Consider the following 18395-nt stretch of genomic DNA (forward strand, 5'->3'; position numbering starts at 1 on the left):
AGAGAGGCAGACAATTAATGTGTATGAAAGAGAGAGGGAGAGTACACAACTGTTAAATGTTATGCAACTGTAGCTGGTAGAAATGTAACTGCATAAATCACTATTATTATTAGCGCATGCCTCATGACGGAGATTTGCGCTTTACTGGATGCACCTTTCTAGTTTTGGAACCATCAGGTGGAATAGATAAAAGAATCTGTGTAGCAGAGCTTGTACAGCCTGTCTCATGACATACAGTATTTCTCACAAAATATATCCTAAATGTCACATCAATGTGTCATTATGGTAACTGGAAGGCTCGCCTCAGAACACACTCGCCCCCATTTTGTCCGCAGACCGCTTCCTGTATTCTTGCATTTGTTTTACTAAGGTTAAGGTTAGGAATAAGGTTAGGGTTAGGCATAGTTTTATTGAAGTTAAGATTAGGAATAAGGTTAGGGTTAGGCATAGTTTTACTGAGGTTACGTTTAGGAATAAGGTTAGGTTTAGGCATACTTTTACTGAGGTTATGTTTAGGAATACCTGTTGGCGACCGTTCCGAGGTCGTCGGATTTGACCCGGGGTGTTCTTGGACCTAAAGCTCTTGTTCATGAGACCTAATACAGATGCAAGTCTCGAGGATTGGTTCTCAGCTCTGGAGTACTGCTGGTATTCAGTCTTTACAGAAATTTAAGTAATTGTAATGCAACAGTATACAGTACTTCATAAACAGAGTGATTCGACCTGGGACATCATGTGATTGCATCGCAATAGACCTTTTTCACAGCAGCCATATTGACATGAAACAGTAGCGTAACCACAGGTTTTTGCAATGATGCAAATTAACCACTTAAGCCTATATATACTTCATATGATGAATAGCATAAATACGTAGCTGATCTACTAACACAGACCTCCTGCTTTTAATGGAGACTATGAATAGTATTAATGTAAATAAATTAACTTCAGTTATGCAGGAGAGATAAAGAAGGGACTACTGAAACAAAATGTTTAAGAATTTGTGGAAAATTGGATGCAAGTCAGTAAAGGAAGACATTCTAAATAGTTTGTATTCTTTGATGTACAGTGCTGGAACTGTGTGTGCATTTGTGTGTGGGTGTCCCTGGTGTATGTACGCTGATGAAGGAGAGAAGAACAGGATGAAGTTGACGAAAGAGAGGGAGGAGAAAAGGAAGGAGAAAGGCCATGGACAAGAATCACAATTGACTTAATTATAGTGTCGGGCATCTGGACAGTTGCTTTGGAGTGTCATTTGTGTGTGTGTGTATGTGTGTGTGTGTGTGTGTGTGTGTGTGTGTGTGTGTGTGTGTGTGTGTGTGTGTGTGTGTGTGTGTGTGTGTGTGTGTGTGTGTGTGTGTGTGTGTGCAAATGTGACTGTGTTTTTGAGTGCATGTGGAGTGCCTCCAGGGTACACCTGGAGTGTAGATATGCAGCGTTTCATCTTAGTCAGCCAGTGGCACATTTCACCAGTCTGTTTCCCATGCCTGCCATCCTCCCCCCCCTCAGGGTGAGTCACAGGCGTCTTGAACAGGCGTCAAGGGCGCTCATATAGGAATGCAAAGTGTACCCAACAACTGTTTCTCTGCTATATAGACACATGCAGACTGTATACATACATCAGTGACAAAAACAAGTCAATTCTTTAAAAAAATATATGTTTTAGACTGTGTAGAAACACTGGGAATTAGGTGTCATAGTCATAGATGATCACTATAGCCCCTACAGTATTCCAGGCAATTGTTGAAAATGTCCTGTCACTTCAAGTTTAAACCCCAGCATCCACATTGTGGGGAAAGCTTTCGCTGAAAATAGCAGATCTGCAAGCTCACAAGTCATCGCTTGTTGATCGGCGGAAGCTTTCCCCCACAATAACAGCAAACAGAAAAGACTCTAGACTAGTATAGAGCCTTGAGGGACTCCGGTCAACCATATGGGGTTTAAGTGGTTAAGGCTTTTTAGCTGAAGCGGATGTTCAAACCTGCGTCAGTCAGTGTACCTTTAAAGCTAGTTCACCGGAAAAACGACTTATTTTCTATCAATTACACTTACACACCCCATGAAGCCTTGAATTCATGGAGATTTTTTTTGGTTTTGTCGCATTCGCCAATAAATGGAGACACTCGGAGACTCTGCCGCCGGTCATCAAATTATTGTTTTAGGATTGCGACAAAAAGAAAAAAAATATCCATGAATTCAAGGCTTCATGGGGTGTGTGTGTGTGTGTGTGTGTGTGTGTGTAATTGATAGAAAAATAAGTCTTTTTTTTTTTTGGGTGAACTACCCCTTTAACGTCCAAGACAGACAGCGCGCTAAGCATCAGCCTCTAACCGGAGCACCTGCATCTGCTCCGCGCGGAGACTGGAGACTCAGAGTGATAGAAAACTTGGAAGCTGCCAAGTGTGTGGTTGGTACTCGGCTTTTTTTTTTTTTTTTTTTTTACATGACTTTTCAATTTTCACGAGGATACAGAGAAATGCAAACCATTTTGGGCAATATTCACCTAACACTAACAGGTAGGCTGCCTATACTGTCGTGGTCAAGGAAGTGTAGCAGGACAAAGTGCCTTAAGGGGCTGAAGAAGACGAATTGAATCGTGGGGTTCAGTTCGCAGCAGAACCCTCTGGTGGTCGCAATCGCATCCCCCCTTCTCTCTCAATCTCTTTCTTCCGTCCGTCTCTCTGAACTGAAACGAGGCGAAGCGGAGCAGAGGGGTGGGCAAGGGAGGGGAGGAATAGCCGGAGGGAGGGATGGCTGGATAAACGAGGACAGAAACACCCACTCCGAGCTCCTCTCGTCTGGACGGACTGACCACATTGTATCCGGAGAGAGAGAGAGGGAGTGTGTGTGTGTAAGTGAGTGTGTGTGTGTGAGTGTGAGAGAGAGAGAGAGAGAGAAACCCTTGAGTGTGTGTGAACGACTCTTGGGTATGCCGAGAATCTCCTCTGGGAATAAGGACGTTATTCATTGATGATTTAATAAGGTATGATGAAATGCTGCTTCATTCACGTTCATTCATTCTTTGTGTGTGTGTGTGTGTGTGTGTGTGTGTGTGTGTGTGTGTGTGAGAGAGACAATCACAGGTGTACAGCCTGGACTGATTGCAGGCTATAAAGGAATCCTACTAGAAATGTACTTAATCAAATGTCATGTTATTCCAAATCTTGAACAAATCGAAAGGAGCCTAAACAATACAATTACAATTAAAAACTCAAACTTGAACAATCTTCCCATAAACGTATTAATTGTTATATGAGTCAGACTTTAGTTTCTCTGTGACTGACAATTGTGCGTGCTGGTTTGAAATTAAGCATTTAGTGGGCTTACTGTGCAGTTGCAAATGCCTGTAGGCTAAGCCTACTTAATTTTTACATGATTTTCGACATGACTCCCATTAAATTAATTTGCTGGAAACTCAGCAATTGGAGCAAAAAGAAGGAAATGATAAACTGAATAAATATAACTTTGCAAATGAGCTGGTCATTAAGAACTCATTACATTTACTCAAATGTGCATTTATGACTTCCAAAGCATTTTAGAAACATATCAATCAGTTATCTTTGAAACATAAATAAATGTATTTTACTTTCTAAACACTGTGTGCATGTGTGTGTGCGAGTGCGTGCGTGCGTGTGCGTGCGTGTAAGAGAGACAGAGCAAAACAGAGGGAGGCAACAAATTAATTATTTTGCTTAATCCTCTTCATTATCCTGCTATTGTCCTGAGGCTAATTTATTAATCATATTATTCATAAATTAGCCGTAGGAAATGTTATTTCCTAAGGCATTATATTGCTTTAGTTAAAAAGACATGTTACTCTGGCCTTATGTCTGAATGAATGAATTCATTGGAGCATTACCAATTACCAGATCAAAAACAACAGGGGAATGGCCTCTGAGTTAAATAATGAATCAATAGTGACAACTTTGATCGACAAATTGCATTGTATCCTGAAAGATAAAACAACTAGTCTGTTTGCCCTCTGTTCCTGTCTGTTTCTGTCCATTCCAAATGAGTAGCAGACTGGAGAGGAGCAGGAGAGAATGAGAAGAAAGGAGTGGGGAGGGAAGAGAAGATAAAAGGGTAGAAAAAATGATAATGATGTGGAATGGAATCAAACGAAGGTATAAGATGGGGTGGAGAAGAGAAGAATGGAGAACATATAGGGAATAGGGATAGGAGAATGACGCGACAAGGTAAATAGAGGGAGGTTAGGCGAGAGAGGTTAGGCGAAGAAAGAAGAAGAAGAGGCAGAAAAGAGAAGAAAGTCTATTGAGATAGGAGAAGGGATGAAGAGTAGCGGAGAAGAGAGGATAGGAATGGGTGTTTGCACTCCTTGGTCAGAAAACGACACTGGAAATATTCCTCCTGTGAACTGTCAGTCAAACTACTGTCAATACGTCTCTTCTCTTCTCTTCTCTTCTCTTCTCTTCTCTTCTCTTCTCTTCTCTTCTCTTCTCTAGTTCTCTTCTCTTCTCTTCTCTTCTCTTCTCTTCTCTTCTCTTCTCTTCTCTTCTCTTCTCTTCTCTTCTCTTCTCTTCTCTATTCACTCTCAGACCCTTCTGTCTCTCTGTTGGTCTCTCTAGCGCGTGCACATGAGTGCAATCCATTCCCTTGTTTCTCTCTGTTTCGTTCTCTGTCTCTTTCTCCCTCTGTAACCCCCTTCTTTTCTGTCGATCTCTGTCTGTCTTTCTGTGTGTCTGTGTGTCTGTCTGTCTGTCTGTCTGTCTGTCTGTCTAACAAAGTCTTCTACTGTTTCTCTTGGAGAGTAATCTCCATCAGCCCACTTTGTGTAGGCGGGGAGATTTAACAGCTTTTCTGTGGTCAGCTTTGGCTGTCTGCACTGTAATGCTTACAGATGTTATGTTAGGTAGGGGAAACTGATTCCAGATCAGTGCCCTGAAGGGACAACATATATTGAAGGTGGGCCTCTGCCTCATGCATTGTTGGAATTGAATAGTGTTTACAGTACTGTTAATGGAATGTCTGTCTGTCCTCTCCCCCTTCTGTTGATCTCTCGCTCTTTTCTCTCGTTACTTTTTTCTGTCACATTCCTCTGATTGTTTTCTCATTCATTCATTCCCTTCATTCCTTTTTTTTGCCATCTTCCTCCCTTTCTCTGTCTCTCGTTGTATCGCTGTTCTCCCCTCGCTCTCTTTCTTCTATAACTTTTATATTTCTCCCTGTCTCTCTCCCCCTCTCATTTATTTGTATTTTCTATTATCATTGTCTCTCCGTCCTCCTGCAGGTCAAGACTGATCTGCTCAGTGTGCTGGTTGCTTGTAAGGATGCTGTCTGTGGGTCAGATCACATGGTGGCTGTGGGGTCCCCTGGTGCTCCTAACCTTCCTCTCCCATTCCTCCACCATGGCCCAAGGGCAAGGTAAGTAGTCCTCCCATAGTAGTTTTTATGTCCCGTCCCCCCCACCCGTCCCCCCCACCCCTTCTATGTCTCTATCTCTCACTCTCTCTCGGTCTCTCACTTTTAACTCTCACATCTATAATAGAATCCATCTCCCATCCTCCATCATCCATTCTTTTCCATTCTCACCTCCCCTCCCCTCAATCAAGCTCCTCTCCTCTCTTCCCTCGCTCCTTCTACCAGCCCATCAAGACACCCAAACCCTGCCTCCACATAATGTTGTCTTCAAACCCACACCTTCCTGTAGCTCTTCTCTTCTTGTCTGTCGATAACCTCCTTTCCCTAATCCCTGCACATTCACACCCATGTTCTCCCCATCTCCCTCCCTGCTCCTCTCATCCACTCATTCTTGTGACATTCTCCCTTCTCCTGTATTCCCTATGAGTCTGTTATTCCATGCCCTTGTTCCTTAGCCGTCCAAACCCACAGTTCCCTTAAAAAAATACTGGTTTTGTCTGGCCTCCTTCAATAACAATCTTCTCCATGTGAATTTTACTGTTTTGATTGATGCATGAGGTTTCAGTCCAATCAACTCAAATCCTCATCCCAATCATATCACCTCCATATCAAGCTACCATTTCACCCCAACTGCATGCCATGTGTGGGACATATTGTCGATGCTACGGTGCTACCACGCCTCAGTGGGGCTTGAATAAATATGTTGCAATGATGTGTCTTGACAACCATCGATACTCACAAGCTGTGGTAATTAGCTACACGGTGCGCTTAACAATATGCACTGCCTCAACGTGCGTTGTTTTCAACTCTTCAGTGAACTATCAGATTCTGTGAATCTGATAGTAGTTCTAATATATCCTGTCTGCGGAGCTTGCAAAACAAATCTTTGCTGTGTTCAGTGCTACCAAAACAATCCTCTTCTGTCAGTGGCGTTACTGGCAGGACATTACTTTTACTTAATGTTCTCCCTCAGAACATTCAGCGTATGTCTAAAAAACGATTCCAATAGACAAACATTTCTCTGCATTCGCTGCAACAAGTGTGTGAGTGTGTGCGCATGAGCACATGCCTCCAATGAGAGTTCATCCTGAATGCCTATTCATCATCATTGTCACCCCCAGATCAGTCAGTCAGACAGTCAGCCTTCAGCTATAGCTGACTGCAAAAGTCCTGCTCTCTCTCTGTGTGTGTGTGTGTGTGTGTGTGTGTGTGTGTGTGTGTGTGTGTGTGTGTGTGTGTGTGTGTGTGTGTGTGTGTGTGTGTGTGTGTGTGTGTGTGTGTGTGTGTGTGTGTGTGTGTGAGAGAGAGAGAGAGAGTGTGCGTGTGTGTGTGTGTGTTTCAGTCTGAATGAACGAAAGTCAGGAGACGGAGTGTGTGTGAGAAATAAAGAGTTAGACAGAGAGAGAGAGAGAGAGAGAGAGAGAGAGAGAGAGAGAGAGAGAGAGAGAGAGAGAGAGAGAGAGAGAGAGAGAGAGAGCACAAGTGCATGCCCTTGGCTCCACAGCGACCGCAGAGGGAAAAGTCTACAAATGTTTTCTGGATAGAGATCATATGAAAACCACCCCTAGGGGCACTTTAACATTAACTGGCCCCACTGTGTGTGTGTTTGCATGCATGATAGCACATGCAATGCATATAAGTGTGTGTGTGCGCGCGTGCCTGCCTGCGTGCGTGCGTGCGTGCGTGCGTGCGTGCGGGTGTGCGTGCGTGCGGGCGGGTGTGCACGCGCATGTGTATGTGTGTGTAGCTCACATTCCTTCCAGGTTGTGGAGTAAGAGGAGCAGGGAAGCGATTGGTGATTAAAGGAACAGTCTACCTAAAATCTAATAGACATTTTCTCCTTCATAAACTGTTGCCAAAAACCAGCAATCCACCAGAAAGTGAAAAATGTAATTCAAATTAAATTAATTTTTAATCCTAACAGACATGATTGTAAAAATGCTAATTCCCAATATACTGTATGTTAATAGTAATGGTCTGATAATGGTTATTGCATGTGTTTTATTTTTGTACTCTCAGTTAATTGTGTAACTGGCACTGCATGGTCTTAATTTGTATTCATTCAAAATGAAAAAGTCCAGGATAGATAAGACCTCATTGCTTTAAAATGAAAGTAATCTCACTTCTTTTTCCTCTCTTCTTCTCCTACATAGTCTCTCTTTATCTTAGTTCTTATTATTTGACCTCCCTCCAACCCCTTTTCTCAGTCTTTTTCTGTCTGACCTCTTTCTTTTCAGGCATTTTTCTCACCATCCTGACTTTGCTGCCTCTGACTCCCTGTCTACCAGCCTTTCTTCTCTTTCTCTCTCTCTCCTGCCTGTATACATTACATACATATACATATACGTACTGTACATTCATACATACATATGTATATAATCAGGTAGCTCTCATGCACATCCGGGCAGAGGTGTAGGTGCTGGTAGGCAAGATAACGTATAAGACAGAAGACAGAAAACCTCCCTTCTCTCAGGAAGGGTTCCAGGAAGTGTTCGCACACTCCAAAGATGATGGACAGGACTCAGTTAATTCTCAAGTTCATCTTTTATTTTGCTCGACGTGTTTCGCTGTGTTGGCTTCGTACATATAGGAAGCACCTGACGATATATGTGTATGTGTGTGTGTGTGTGTGTGTGTGTGTGTGTGTGTGTGTGTGTGTGTGTGTGCGGTGCGAGGAGGTTTACAGCATAAAGGGAAATGAGCACCATGGGGGTATTCCTCGGTGAGTCTGTTCGTGTGGCAGCATTTGCTAACCTTTAATTTTTGCCGATCTGTCCCTTTAAGCGGCAGCATCTGGTCAGGGGGGATTTGAGCTGAGGATTAGTGGGCATTCTGCCTGTGGAGGATGTTTGTATATACAACACACGTGTCTGGATAGCATCAGTGCTAAGCCGCCCACCCCAAAAACTCTCGAGTGTGGTTTTACCCTGCAAATAATGTCCAGCTTAACTTAGAAGTTGCCTTTAGTTGTTATCTTGCATTCAGAGTCACCAAACGTATATATGTCAAATAATGGAACTTCATTTTGGCCAGATTCAAGGAATCTCATATTTTGCTAAATTATTTGGCTTGTTATACAAAGTGGACATGACAATGGTTTTGAGTTTTTGATATAAAATATCAAGTGGAATCCTACAAAATTACTTGACAATGCAATGAGGTATTTTACATAAAACGTAGAACTGAAATTGTCATGTAGAATATCCACCAACAGTGGACAATTTTCATGTCCGCTATTACTCCCAACAACCCCAGACATGAGTTACTGTAGATGCCACATTATGCCCATATAGTTCTACCTGAACAATGGAGAATAGACCGCAGTGGTCAATACTGCAGTAATGGAGGATGGACCTATACGATAGTCTTATACCATGACTTCTTTTCATATTTACGTTGCACGGTGATCTGACCAATAGGTCTGAGTCATAGTGTCGGGGTCAGAATACCCATTGTACCGGCGGTTATGGGCCGGTGGTTATGACAACCAGGGGATGAACGAGTGACGTCAGGACTTCGGTACTCTATATCCGAACGATTCTGCGGCGGGCACCGCACTCTGGAGTCCTTGTCGATGCGCGTGCCAAGTCGGTTGGTCCCATATATGCAAATGACTATATAAAGGCATAGCGGTGCCGGTTGGATCTGTGGCTCTGGACAAACGGATCTCCATATGCCTATATATGGGCATATCGGGTTTGTTTATGGTTATTATCTGAGTGATAGTGACGGCGTATGGGTTATGTCTGATTCATTGTGAAATTCCTATATATGGGCGTATCAGGTTTGTTTATGGTTATGTCTGAGTCAGAGTGACGTGGCCGTAGTCATGCCTATATATGGGCATGACTACACTCCAGTAGCCAATTTGAATATAGGATTGGCAACAGCAATATTGTCACATATTAGCTTAGTATTGTCTCATTTATTAACATGAACGTTACTGTCTCTTAGTTGTGTCATCTTTATACAAATAAGTATATATTTTTTTGTGAGTGCACTGTGTATTGAAAGATCTTTCTCTGCTTGCTTGCGCGTGTGTGTGTGTGTGTGTGTGTGTGTACTTACCAGAAGCATCATTAGTTAGTTTAATTGATTTTGTTGATTAGCTGACTGCCTGGGTCAATGCTGTGCTCCAAGCCACATCGCCCAAGATTAGGTGTTCCAGAACTCATTTGAAGCTGACGCATTTCCATTAGAAAGAAAGGGAGAGAGTGAGCGTGTGTGTGTGTGTGTGTGTGTGTGTGTGTGTGTGTGTGTGTGTGTGTGTGTGTGTGTGTGTGTGTGTGTGTGTGTGTGTGTGTGTGTGTGTGTGTGTGTGTGTGTGTGCGCGCGCGCGTGCATGCATGCATTGTGTGTGTGTGTGTGTGTGTGTGTGTGTGTGTGTTTGTATGTATGTGTGTTAGAGAGCCGATTGGTGGATTAGTATGGACAAGAGTGTTTTCCAATAACATCAGTTATAATGGACAGGGAGAGAAGCTGATGATGAGAAATCATTTATTCATAAATGAAGGAGAAGATGAGAATGAACAAACCTGTTATGAATGTATAAACTACCTAAACCTCTTCCATCCTCGTAAAGCCAGTTCAATGCCTAGATTCTGTACGTTTGACTATACCACACACTGAATAACTCAAGTCATGCAGAAATTCCATAGCTCTACTTTTTCTTTAACTCATCTCCTGCCATACACGCATAAAGTCGTTCTACTAAATAGCGCGCTTGCCCGCCAAATCGCATACATGCGTTCTATTAAAAAAATTAGGCACGCTGTTTTAGGCACCGTAACACAGCTCTGGGATGATCCATCGTCAACCAGAGAAGAAATGTGGAAGAAATGTGGATTTTCAGAAAAACAGCTGTAACTCAGTTGCTGTTTTTTGCATTGAAAACCACTGTTTTCAGCGGGCCCCAGCTCCAAAATGGCGGATCGCGGTTGGATTGTTGTGGTTCGTCTGAACACACAGATCCCTCCGCTTACCCCTTCCCTCTGCCTTTTTTGTTTTTTTGGAATACAATGTCGCCTCCACGGCGTTTCAAATGTCATCGGATGAAGGTAATTACGCTGGCAAGGGGATAACAAACGATGTTTAATACCTTGGCGGTTATTGTGTTAATAGACCATATTCACGTGGCGGCCATTTTAGAATTTAACATTGAAATTGCCACCCCGTTGCCGTGGCAACCGGGGTGGCACTTCATTGACTTAATAGCAACATGGCCGCCGTGTGAATATGGTCTATTGATTGCAATGCCGTCCTTGTGATGCAGGTGTAAAGTTCTTGCCCAGACTGGGTCAAGAACTGGGGTATGAATCCTTTGCAGGTGAGAAGTTGTTTGGGGGTGATATCTCTCACTGCATTAGTGACTCCTACAGGTTGGTCAGGGTGCCTGCTCAGCAGGAATCGGAACTGTGAGGGATAGTGTGTTCCTCCACATGTGTTACGTCCTGCTGAAACTTCTCACTATCAGGTGAAAACAAGCAACTACTGACGTCACAGGTATCACAGGAGAGATGTAGTTGTCTATATCCTCCCCAAGACCAGCCAGTAGAGATCAACAGCTACAGGGACTACCTGGGGGAATTAGCATAATGACAACATTTGGAGAAAAAAGGAAAAGAATAATTCAATAGAATTTAAATAACTTCAGTGTTGGTATTTTTGCACTGTAGTCATTTAGTATCTTATCTCTGTGTAAATGAAAGTCATTATGCACCATTCCTTTTAACATGTATAACATGGGTTAATCTAATTTATAACAAACGTATAACCTATACAGCTATATTTCACAATTAGAAATTCTTCATCTTCATTGCAAAAACAAATCAGCTTAGAACTCATTCGGACACACCACACACACACACACTCGCACACGCACACACACACACACACACACACACACACACACACACACACACACACACACACACACACACACACACACACACACACACACACACACACACACACACACACGTGGTAAAAGAGAAGAAGAGAAGGACCAAAATGGGAAGAGTAATAGAGAAGGAGAAGAGAGAGAGAGAGAGAGAGAGAGAGACAGAGAGAAGAATCACAAAAGAAAGGCGGGGGCAGTAAAAAGGAGAGATGTGCGGAGCAAAATGTGTTAAAAATGCGAGGGAAGACGTGGTGGTGAGGAAAGTGTATAAAAGCATGTGAAAGGGTAGATTGTAAGTGTTATCTTGGCGGGCAGAGGAGCTCTGGTACCAAACGGAAGATAGGCCACTTCAAACGACACGTGTCACAGGCTCACAGCACTGTTAGCGCTGCGCTAATGCCTAGATAGACACATGCAGGCACGCGCACACACACACACACACACACACACACACACACACACACACACACACACACACACACACACACACACACACACACACACACACACACACACACTCACGCACCCGAGTGCACGCACACACACACACACACACACACACACACACACACACACACACACACACACACACACACACACACACACACACACACACACACACACACACACACATTGCCATCCCTACTCCCTTGCGTGCAGTACGGTTCGTACTATCTCCTGTGGTGATGATGCATCCATAAAGCCCCAGTACGGGTGGAACGGGTGCGAGGCTAATCCAGGGGGAACAGAGTGGAGGAGAGAATGACTGAGCAAGACATGCACTGGAAGGGAACAATAGAGGAGGGATGGAGAGATAGTGTGTTGGGAAAGGTGGGATGGGGGGGGGGGACAAATATGATGGCAGAAAGGCAGAGAAAAGAGGGAAATGAGTGGAGGAGAGAAATGGATAAGATGAGAAGGCGTCTGAAAAAGTCTAGCAGTGATTTTTGTCACTGCTAGGAATGGAGAAATGGAGGACTGAGAGAGGGAGGAAGAGCGAGGGTACAGATGAAGGAGGAGGCGAGCGGGGATAAGATGGGGAGGAAGGAGGACTGAAGAGAAGAGGGAGAGGAAGTAAGGAGGGAATCAACAAGACTACACTCTGAGGGTGTTCAAATGGACAGTGTAGATATAGAACGTGGAAGAGTGAAGGGAAGGGAGAGGAAGGGGAAAGCAAGGCAGAAGATGAGAAACAAAAGGAAGGGGGCGACATATAGGGAGAAGTAAGGGGAAAGGAGTAGGAGGAACAAAACAGGAAGGAACTGGAGGAGAAAGGGATCCCAGAGGAAGAGCCAGAAGCAGGAGAGAACAGGAATAGACACATAGGTAGACACAGACATGTCAAACACTGGTAATAGGGGTAAAGAAAAACACCTCTGACCGCTCTCACCCTGCTTTCTGCCTGCTGGTCAACTCTACAGATCACTGCCCACACTCCCTCATCCTACTCAGTAAAATCCTCAGTCTTAGTTTAACTCTGAGCATGTAAAGACATCTTAGTTAAGTTAAATGCACACTTAAGGATTTTAGCATGTTAAAAAAAATCCTGCTCTATATGCACATTAAACTCACTAACGTAACGCCTTCTACTGTCTATGCACTTGTGCACTTTTTTCCTCTTGATATGGCTCTCCTATGCTGTTTAAATTGTTATGTATGTGTAAATATGCTGGATGTGTGCCAGGCGATTAGTTGGTCTATTGTGTAAGTCACGGGTGTCTGCAGGATTTCATCACATAGTATGCACGATCGGTCAAGCGCAATGACCCTCCCTTCACCACAACCACTAGTCCCACTCAGGCGCGCACACGCACAAACATCATATAGTGCATATAGAACAGGTCGATATTAACACTCAAAATATTGAATATATAAACACCGAAAAGTCATCAATTGTAATGTGCTGCACAATTATGCCTGATTTATAATCGCCGGTGACACACAACAAAAATAGTAGATCTACAAGTCTACATATTAATGTATAATTATTTTTATGAGGTATGTCTTTAAATGACATAAACAGGAGAATGAACGCTCAGCAGAGACAATGGTAAAGTTTGTAGCTTAGTTTGTTTTCTACAGTCGGTGGTTTGTAGGATCAAGAACAGGCTACATGTATGTGCTAAAAGTCATGCACCAAAACATTTTCACCAAAACACATCAAGGAAGCAAGCAATGCAAACCACCAACAAAAAACAATCAGCGGCCTTCAAGTTATTTTTAATCAAAGTGAAGTGCACGGGTTGGTTACTTCTTATTGTCAAATGAAAACATTGTTGACAAAACAGCCATCAATTTTAAACGTAGGTGGAATAAAGTAAATAGACAAAGGTTACAGGGGGACTAACCTCAATTTCATTTGTAAGGTAGTACCATGCGTAAAAGGAAAATACTGTCAGACCTTTGGTCCAATTAGAAAACAAAAACAAAAACAAAAAAAAGATTTGCTGTCGATGATACTAGCTGCAGGTGCCACCGGCAATTACTTCAGTTTTCACTGTGTGGTCATTATGCTAACCTGGAACTGCACATTAGGGAAAGGGTGATGGAAAAGGGAAGGAAAGAGGTTGAAAAGGAAAGTTAAGGATAGAAGAGGGAAATTAAGGAGAGTAAAGTAAAGGAGAATAAAGGAAGAGGAGAGAGGAAGGATAAAGGAGAGGAAGAGGGTTAATAACATTTAATGTGCTCATCTAAAAGGAAACTCCCTACAAACTAGTAATCATGGGGAAGTGTCATTACCTTGTAAATGTGGTGACAAGCTGTGCTTTGATCTCTCTCTCTCTAATTCCTCTCCACAATAGCCCTCCACATTACACTTCCGGCCATAAATGAAAGCGAAAGTAACAAAGATTCTGTTCTTGAAATTCATATCTCGAGAACCGTCAAACTGATAAAGTCCAAAATGTCGACGTGTATCGCCAAGAAGCCGCAGGAGTTACAGTATGTACCGAGTGGGAAGTCAATTGAATTGGTGGTTGTCCAGAAATGTCTATAATTCCACAAAGCCCTGTATCTGGCATTTGTCCCTTTTATGCCAATTTGGAGATATCTGCATCCTCATAGTACTGACGTCATAGACTGGCCTTCAAGAACTATGAAGTGCACTAAGTACTCGCTCTGACAACGGGTACAACTGGTATTACATAATCGAGGGTGTGAGGTGTGCGTTCCCAACAGGCTTCGTCCTAGTAGTACTGTACATAATCTATAGTACAATATTTTGTACTAATGTGTGCAAACATGCAGTATTGTACTTAGTGCTGCATTCTGAGGCAAATTTATTTGTCAGTATCTGGCTTCATAAAGCTCTGTACTCAGACCATCTCTGTTCCATTGGCCAATTAAAATAGAACAAAAGACACTAGGGCTCTAAGCTCAGCGGGAAGCTCTCTTTCCAGGCTTCTTTTTGGTTTGTCTACAAAAGCTGTGAACCTTTCCCTTCAGTGCAGAGCTAAACAGTGTTCTTCTTTGCAGTCATATAGCTTTTTGAGGGATAGAAGTCAAACTTGTTTGCTAGTGAAGAAAGTTCAATATGTATCAAACAGGCTTTCAGCCATGTACTGTAGCACTAGAAACAACAGCAGGTGCAATATACAGTGTGTCATTGTAGCATCTGTTTACAGGTACCAGCTAAAAAAAGGACCCAAGTCCAGTGAAATAGCTGAGTGAATAGCTTATTAACTTATCCTTTTAAGGCGTGTTAGAAATAAAATTCAGCTGTGTGCAAAGAGAGAAAATGTTAAATATCATTAAGTAAATGCCAAAGCCTTGCATCCATACATTTTTTGTAAGTGCAGGCTCTATAGATTTCTAACAGATGGTTTTGGAACTTTCTTCAGTCTTTACTGACATTTGTTTGTGCTCAGCAGTAGTAGCCAAAATTCTGCTTACTGTCTGAAAGTTTATTTATTACCTGGCAACACTGGCTTATTCTTCAGGATGCATTAAGGAACTGTAGGGGCCTTGGTGATTTCAGTGGTATATATAATATAACGCCTTAGCTGACTCTTTATAGAATAGTCTAGGAGTACATGTTTACATGCTTCATAAGTGTAAGAAAGGTACAATATAATCAATCAGGTAAAGTTTATTTTGCTACTGTTGGTCTTTACCCAAAGCATGGTATTTAAATATAAGATGAAAATGAAAACAGTCCAGCCCAGGGATACACAAGCCTAGGCATTCTAATGAGGTAATTAATGAGATTATCCTCTGGATTTTAGTAATCATATTTTTTTTTGTACTTGAAAGAAAGAGTGAAAAACGTATATCACATACAAAAATCAGGCATGCCTACAGTAATATACAAAGGAACAAAACACTTTTAACGTTAAATTGTTAAATGAACACTCTTGTTGCTGTGTTTGAAGGATCAAATGCCCTGACATCCTCTACAGTCACAGCCAATTAATCTGTTATGTCCATATTCATTCATCATTGCTGATCGAATTGCTTGACAAGTTTGTAGATATTGTATCTTCACAGCATAATCCTACCAATTCTGGCTAGCTCATCTTTTAAGATTTGGCATTCTCATGCTCAGTGCCTTATCACAATTAAATGTGTTATGCGCAATCATGGGTGTGGCAAAGCCACCTCGTTAATTTCAAGACAGATGTATGGACTAATGAGCCTAATGATTCATAGGTGTGGTTTGGGTGGAACAGACAATAAACCAATCAGAGTGCCTTTATATGCCACTTGTATTTGCTGTTGTAGTAAATATGGGATATGTTTTAATATTGGTGTAGAATTATGAGTATTCAAAATTAAGAGTCAAAATGAATTTGAAAGGAAAGGGGCACCATGAAAATCAGTTTATGAATAAGCACAAGCTTAATTTGTATTTAACCCTTAATTTTAAAACCACCAATAAAATAATCAAAGATTTGAAAAATAATCAATTATTATTTTATTCCAATCAATCTACGAGATCTGAAGGGGAAAACATTCTTTACTCGACCTAGTCTTGCTGATGTGTGTCAACATATTGCAGTGTGTTCTTATAAGGAATAATAATTAAACCTGAGCAATGACCAAACTTGATTTGATATAAAAAATAAATACTTTTATTTAATCAAACCTAAGCTTGGCATGTCAACTACTGTAACTACTTCATAGACAAAATAAGACAAAAGTAAATAGCGTATGAATGTAGAGAATTAAATAATGCAATATTCAACTAAATGGAAAATCTCAACACTAAACGTAATAAAGGTTTTAGCTGGATTCAGATGGTGGCTAAACCTAACTTTAATCCTGTAATGAAAGACAAAGGTAAATGAAATAATAATCAAATGCCATGAGCAGCGTGAATTGATCTTATTCAAAGGTGTTCCTGGAGTACAGGCAGGCTGTGACCGGACAGTAGATTCAGGAACAACGTCTTTTGGCAGTTGCACAGCTCATTCTTTTGAATACTAAATCCACGCCGGATTTAGGGTGAAAGCGTGAAATTGTCTCAATTGGCAGCTTATTGTAGGCTATTCCTTTGGTCTCAGCAAAGACACCGGCATGCAGGCTGGAGCAGTGACAGGCTGGGCTGTCTGTAGGAATGCCCAGGTCAGAGCAGGTCACAGGGCTGTATACCCTCACAGCATAAGGCCAGACAGAAGAGCATTTGTCGTTGTGTTGAGTTGAAGACGCTTGGTGCTTGGGAGCCACCTCACCTGAGAGGGGTGAGTCGGGCAGGAGTGCAGATACGACAGCCAGTAGAGAGGAGCAGCAGCGGAGACGTGGTCGTAGTGGGGTCAGGTTTGGGAACCCTGAGCCGCAGCGTCCTATACTGTTCTAAAGGTCATTGGAGAGAGAGAGAGAGAGAGAGAGAGAGAGAGAGAGAGAGAGAGAGAGAGAGAGAGAGAGAGAATGCCACAATCAGAATCAGAATCAGAATCAGTTTTATTGTCACTTCCAATACACACAAGGCATACAGGGAGCAAAATACTGTTCTCCACAACTCATAGTGCTTAAAAACAATAGACAAATTTAAAAAGAGGCGAGGCCGTTAAAAACATTAAAAAGTTAAAAGAGCAGACAACATTGGTAAAACAATAAGTGCTGATGCATTCAAAGTGCAATATAGTTAAGGTGCCATTTATCCCTCAGGATGTTCGTTTAGGGGGCAATATCAGTGTTGTGTTCTAGTTTTTTTCTGAAGGTATACGCTACGATACGATGCGCGTGGTCGTGGGTATACGCTCTCGCGTTTTCAATGGATGAAACAGTTTTTGAAGGTATACGGTAGCGACGAAAAAAAATCTCAAGGTATACGCCGTACACAGCATCTGACGGTAGAACACACCACTGGGCAATATGTGGCGAGTGTTCAGGGTTCTGATGGTTTGGGGGAAGAAGCTGTTGGATAACCTGCTGGTGCTTCCCCCTAAGCTCTTGAACCGTCTACCAGATGGCAAGAGTTCAAAGAAATGGTGGGAAGGGTGGGAGGAGTCAGACATTATTTTCATGGCCTTCCCGACACATCTATCTGTGTATAAGTCAGATATGGGGGGGAGGGGGGCACCTGTGATCTTCTCTGCTGCTCTCACTATCCTCTGCAGGGACTTGCGGTCGGCATCCGTACAATTCCCATACCAGACAGTGATGCAGTACGTCAGAATGCTCTCGATGGTTCCTCTATAGAAGGATGTCATGATAGAGGAGGGGGAATTCACTTTTTTCAGTCTCCGCAGGAAGTACAGGCGTTTCTGACGCATCGGGCTGTGGGCAGAGCCAGTGTTATGGCATTGCGGCCACTAGTGATCATCAATGATCTCCAGTGATACTGAACATCAAGAGCATCTAGTTAGAGCCAGACGTAGCATGGCCTTCAGGCCACTGAAGACATGAAGAGGAGGGCTTTGCACCCAGTACACGTCTTGTGAGGCAACGATGGTCCAAAGGAGAAATGTCCATCTTTGGGAAGATTTAGTGGTACATTAAGTCACTGCTCATGGCTCATATTACACCTAATCAGGTAATTGTGTCTATTCTAACTTACACAATTATTACAAACCATTGAATCCAGCGCAGTAAACTATGATGAGTAACTTGGAAAAAGCAAAAATAGTGAATGATTAATGAATTAAAATGATTAAATGAATTAAATATATCAAACATTATG

At 42.4% G+C, this 18395-nt stretch overlaps 1 protein-coding gene across 2 annotated transcripts in view; it reads left to right on the forward strand.

Moving 5' to 3' along the window:
- The first annotated feature begins 2844 nt into the window (after positions 1–2844).
- Positions 2845–18395, forward strand: part of col14a1a (collagen, type XIV, alpha 1a) — a 187695-nt gene continuing 172144 nt past the window's right edge. For both annotated transcript variants that reach the window (XM_084049635.1, XM_084049636.1), the window contains exons 1-2: positions 2845–2980; positions 5246–5379. In XM_084049635.1, the coding sequence (XP_083905761.1) occupies positions 5286–5379 (94 nt within the window). In that variant the 5' untranslated portion in view covers positions 2845–2980; positions 5246–5285. The remainder of the gene's footprint in view (positions 2981–5245; positions 5380–18395) is intronic.

Source organism: Gymnoscopelus microlampas, assembly GCF_963454915.1.
Source record: "Gymnoscopelus microlampas genome assembly, chromosome: 3".
Taxonomy (NCBI): domain Eukaryota; kingdom Metazoa; phylum Chordata; class Actinopteri; order Myctophiformes; family Myctophidae; genus Gymnoscopelus; species Gymnoscopelus microlampas.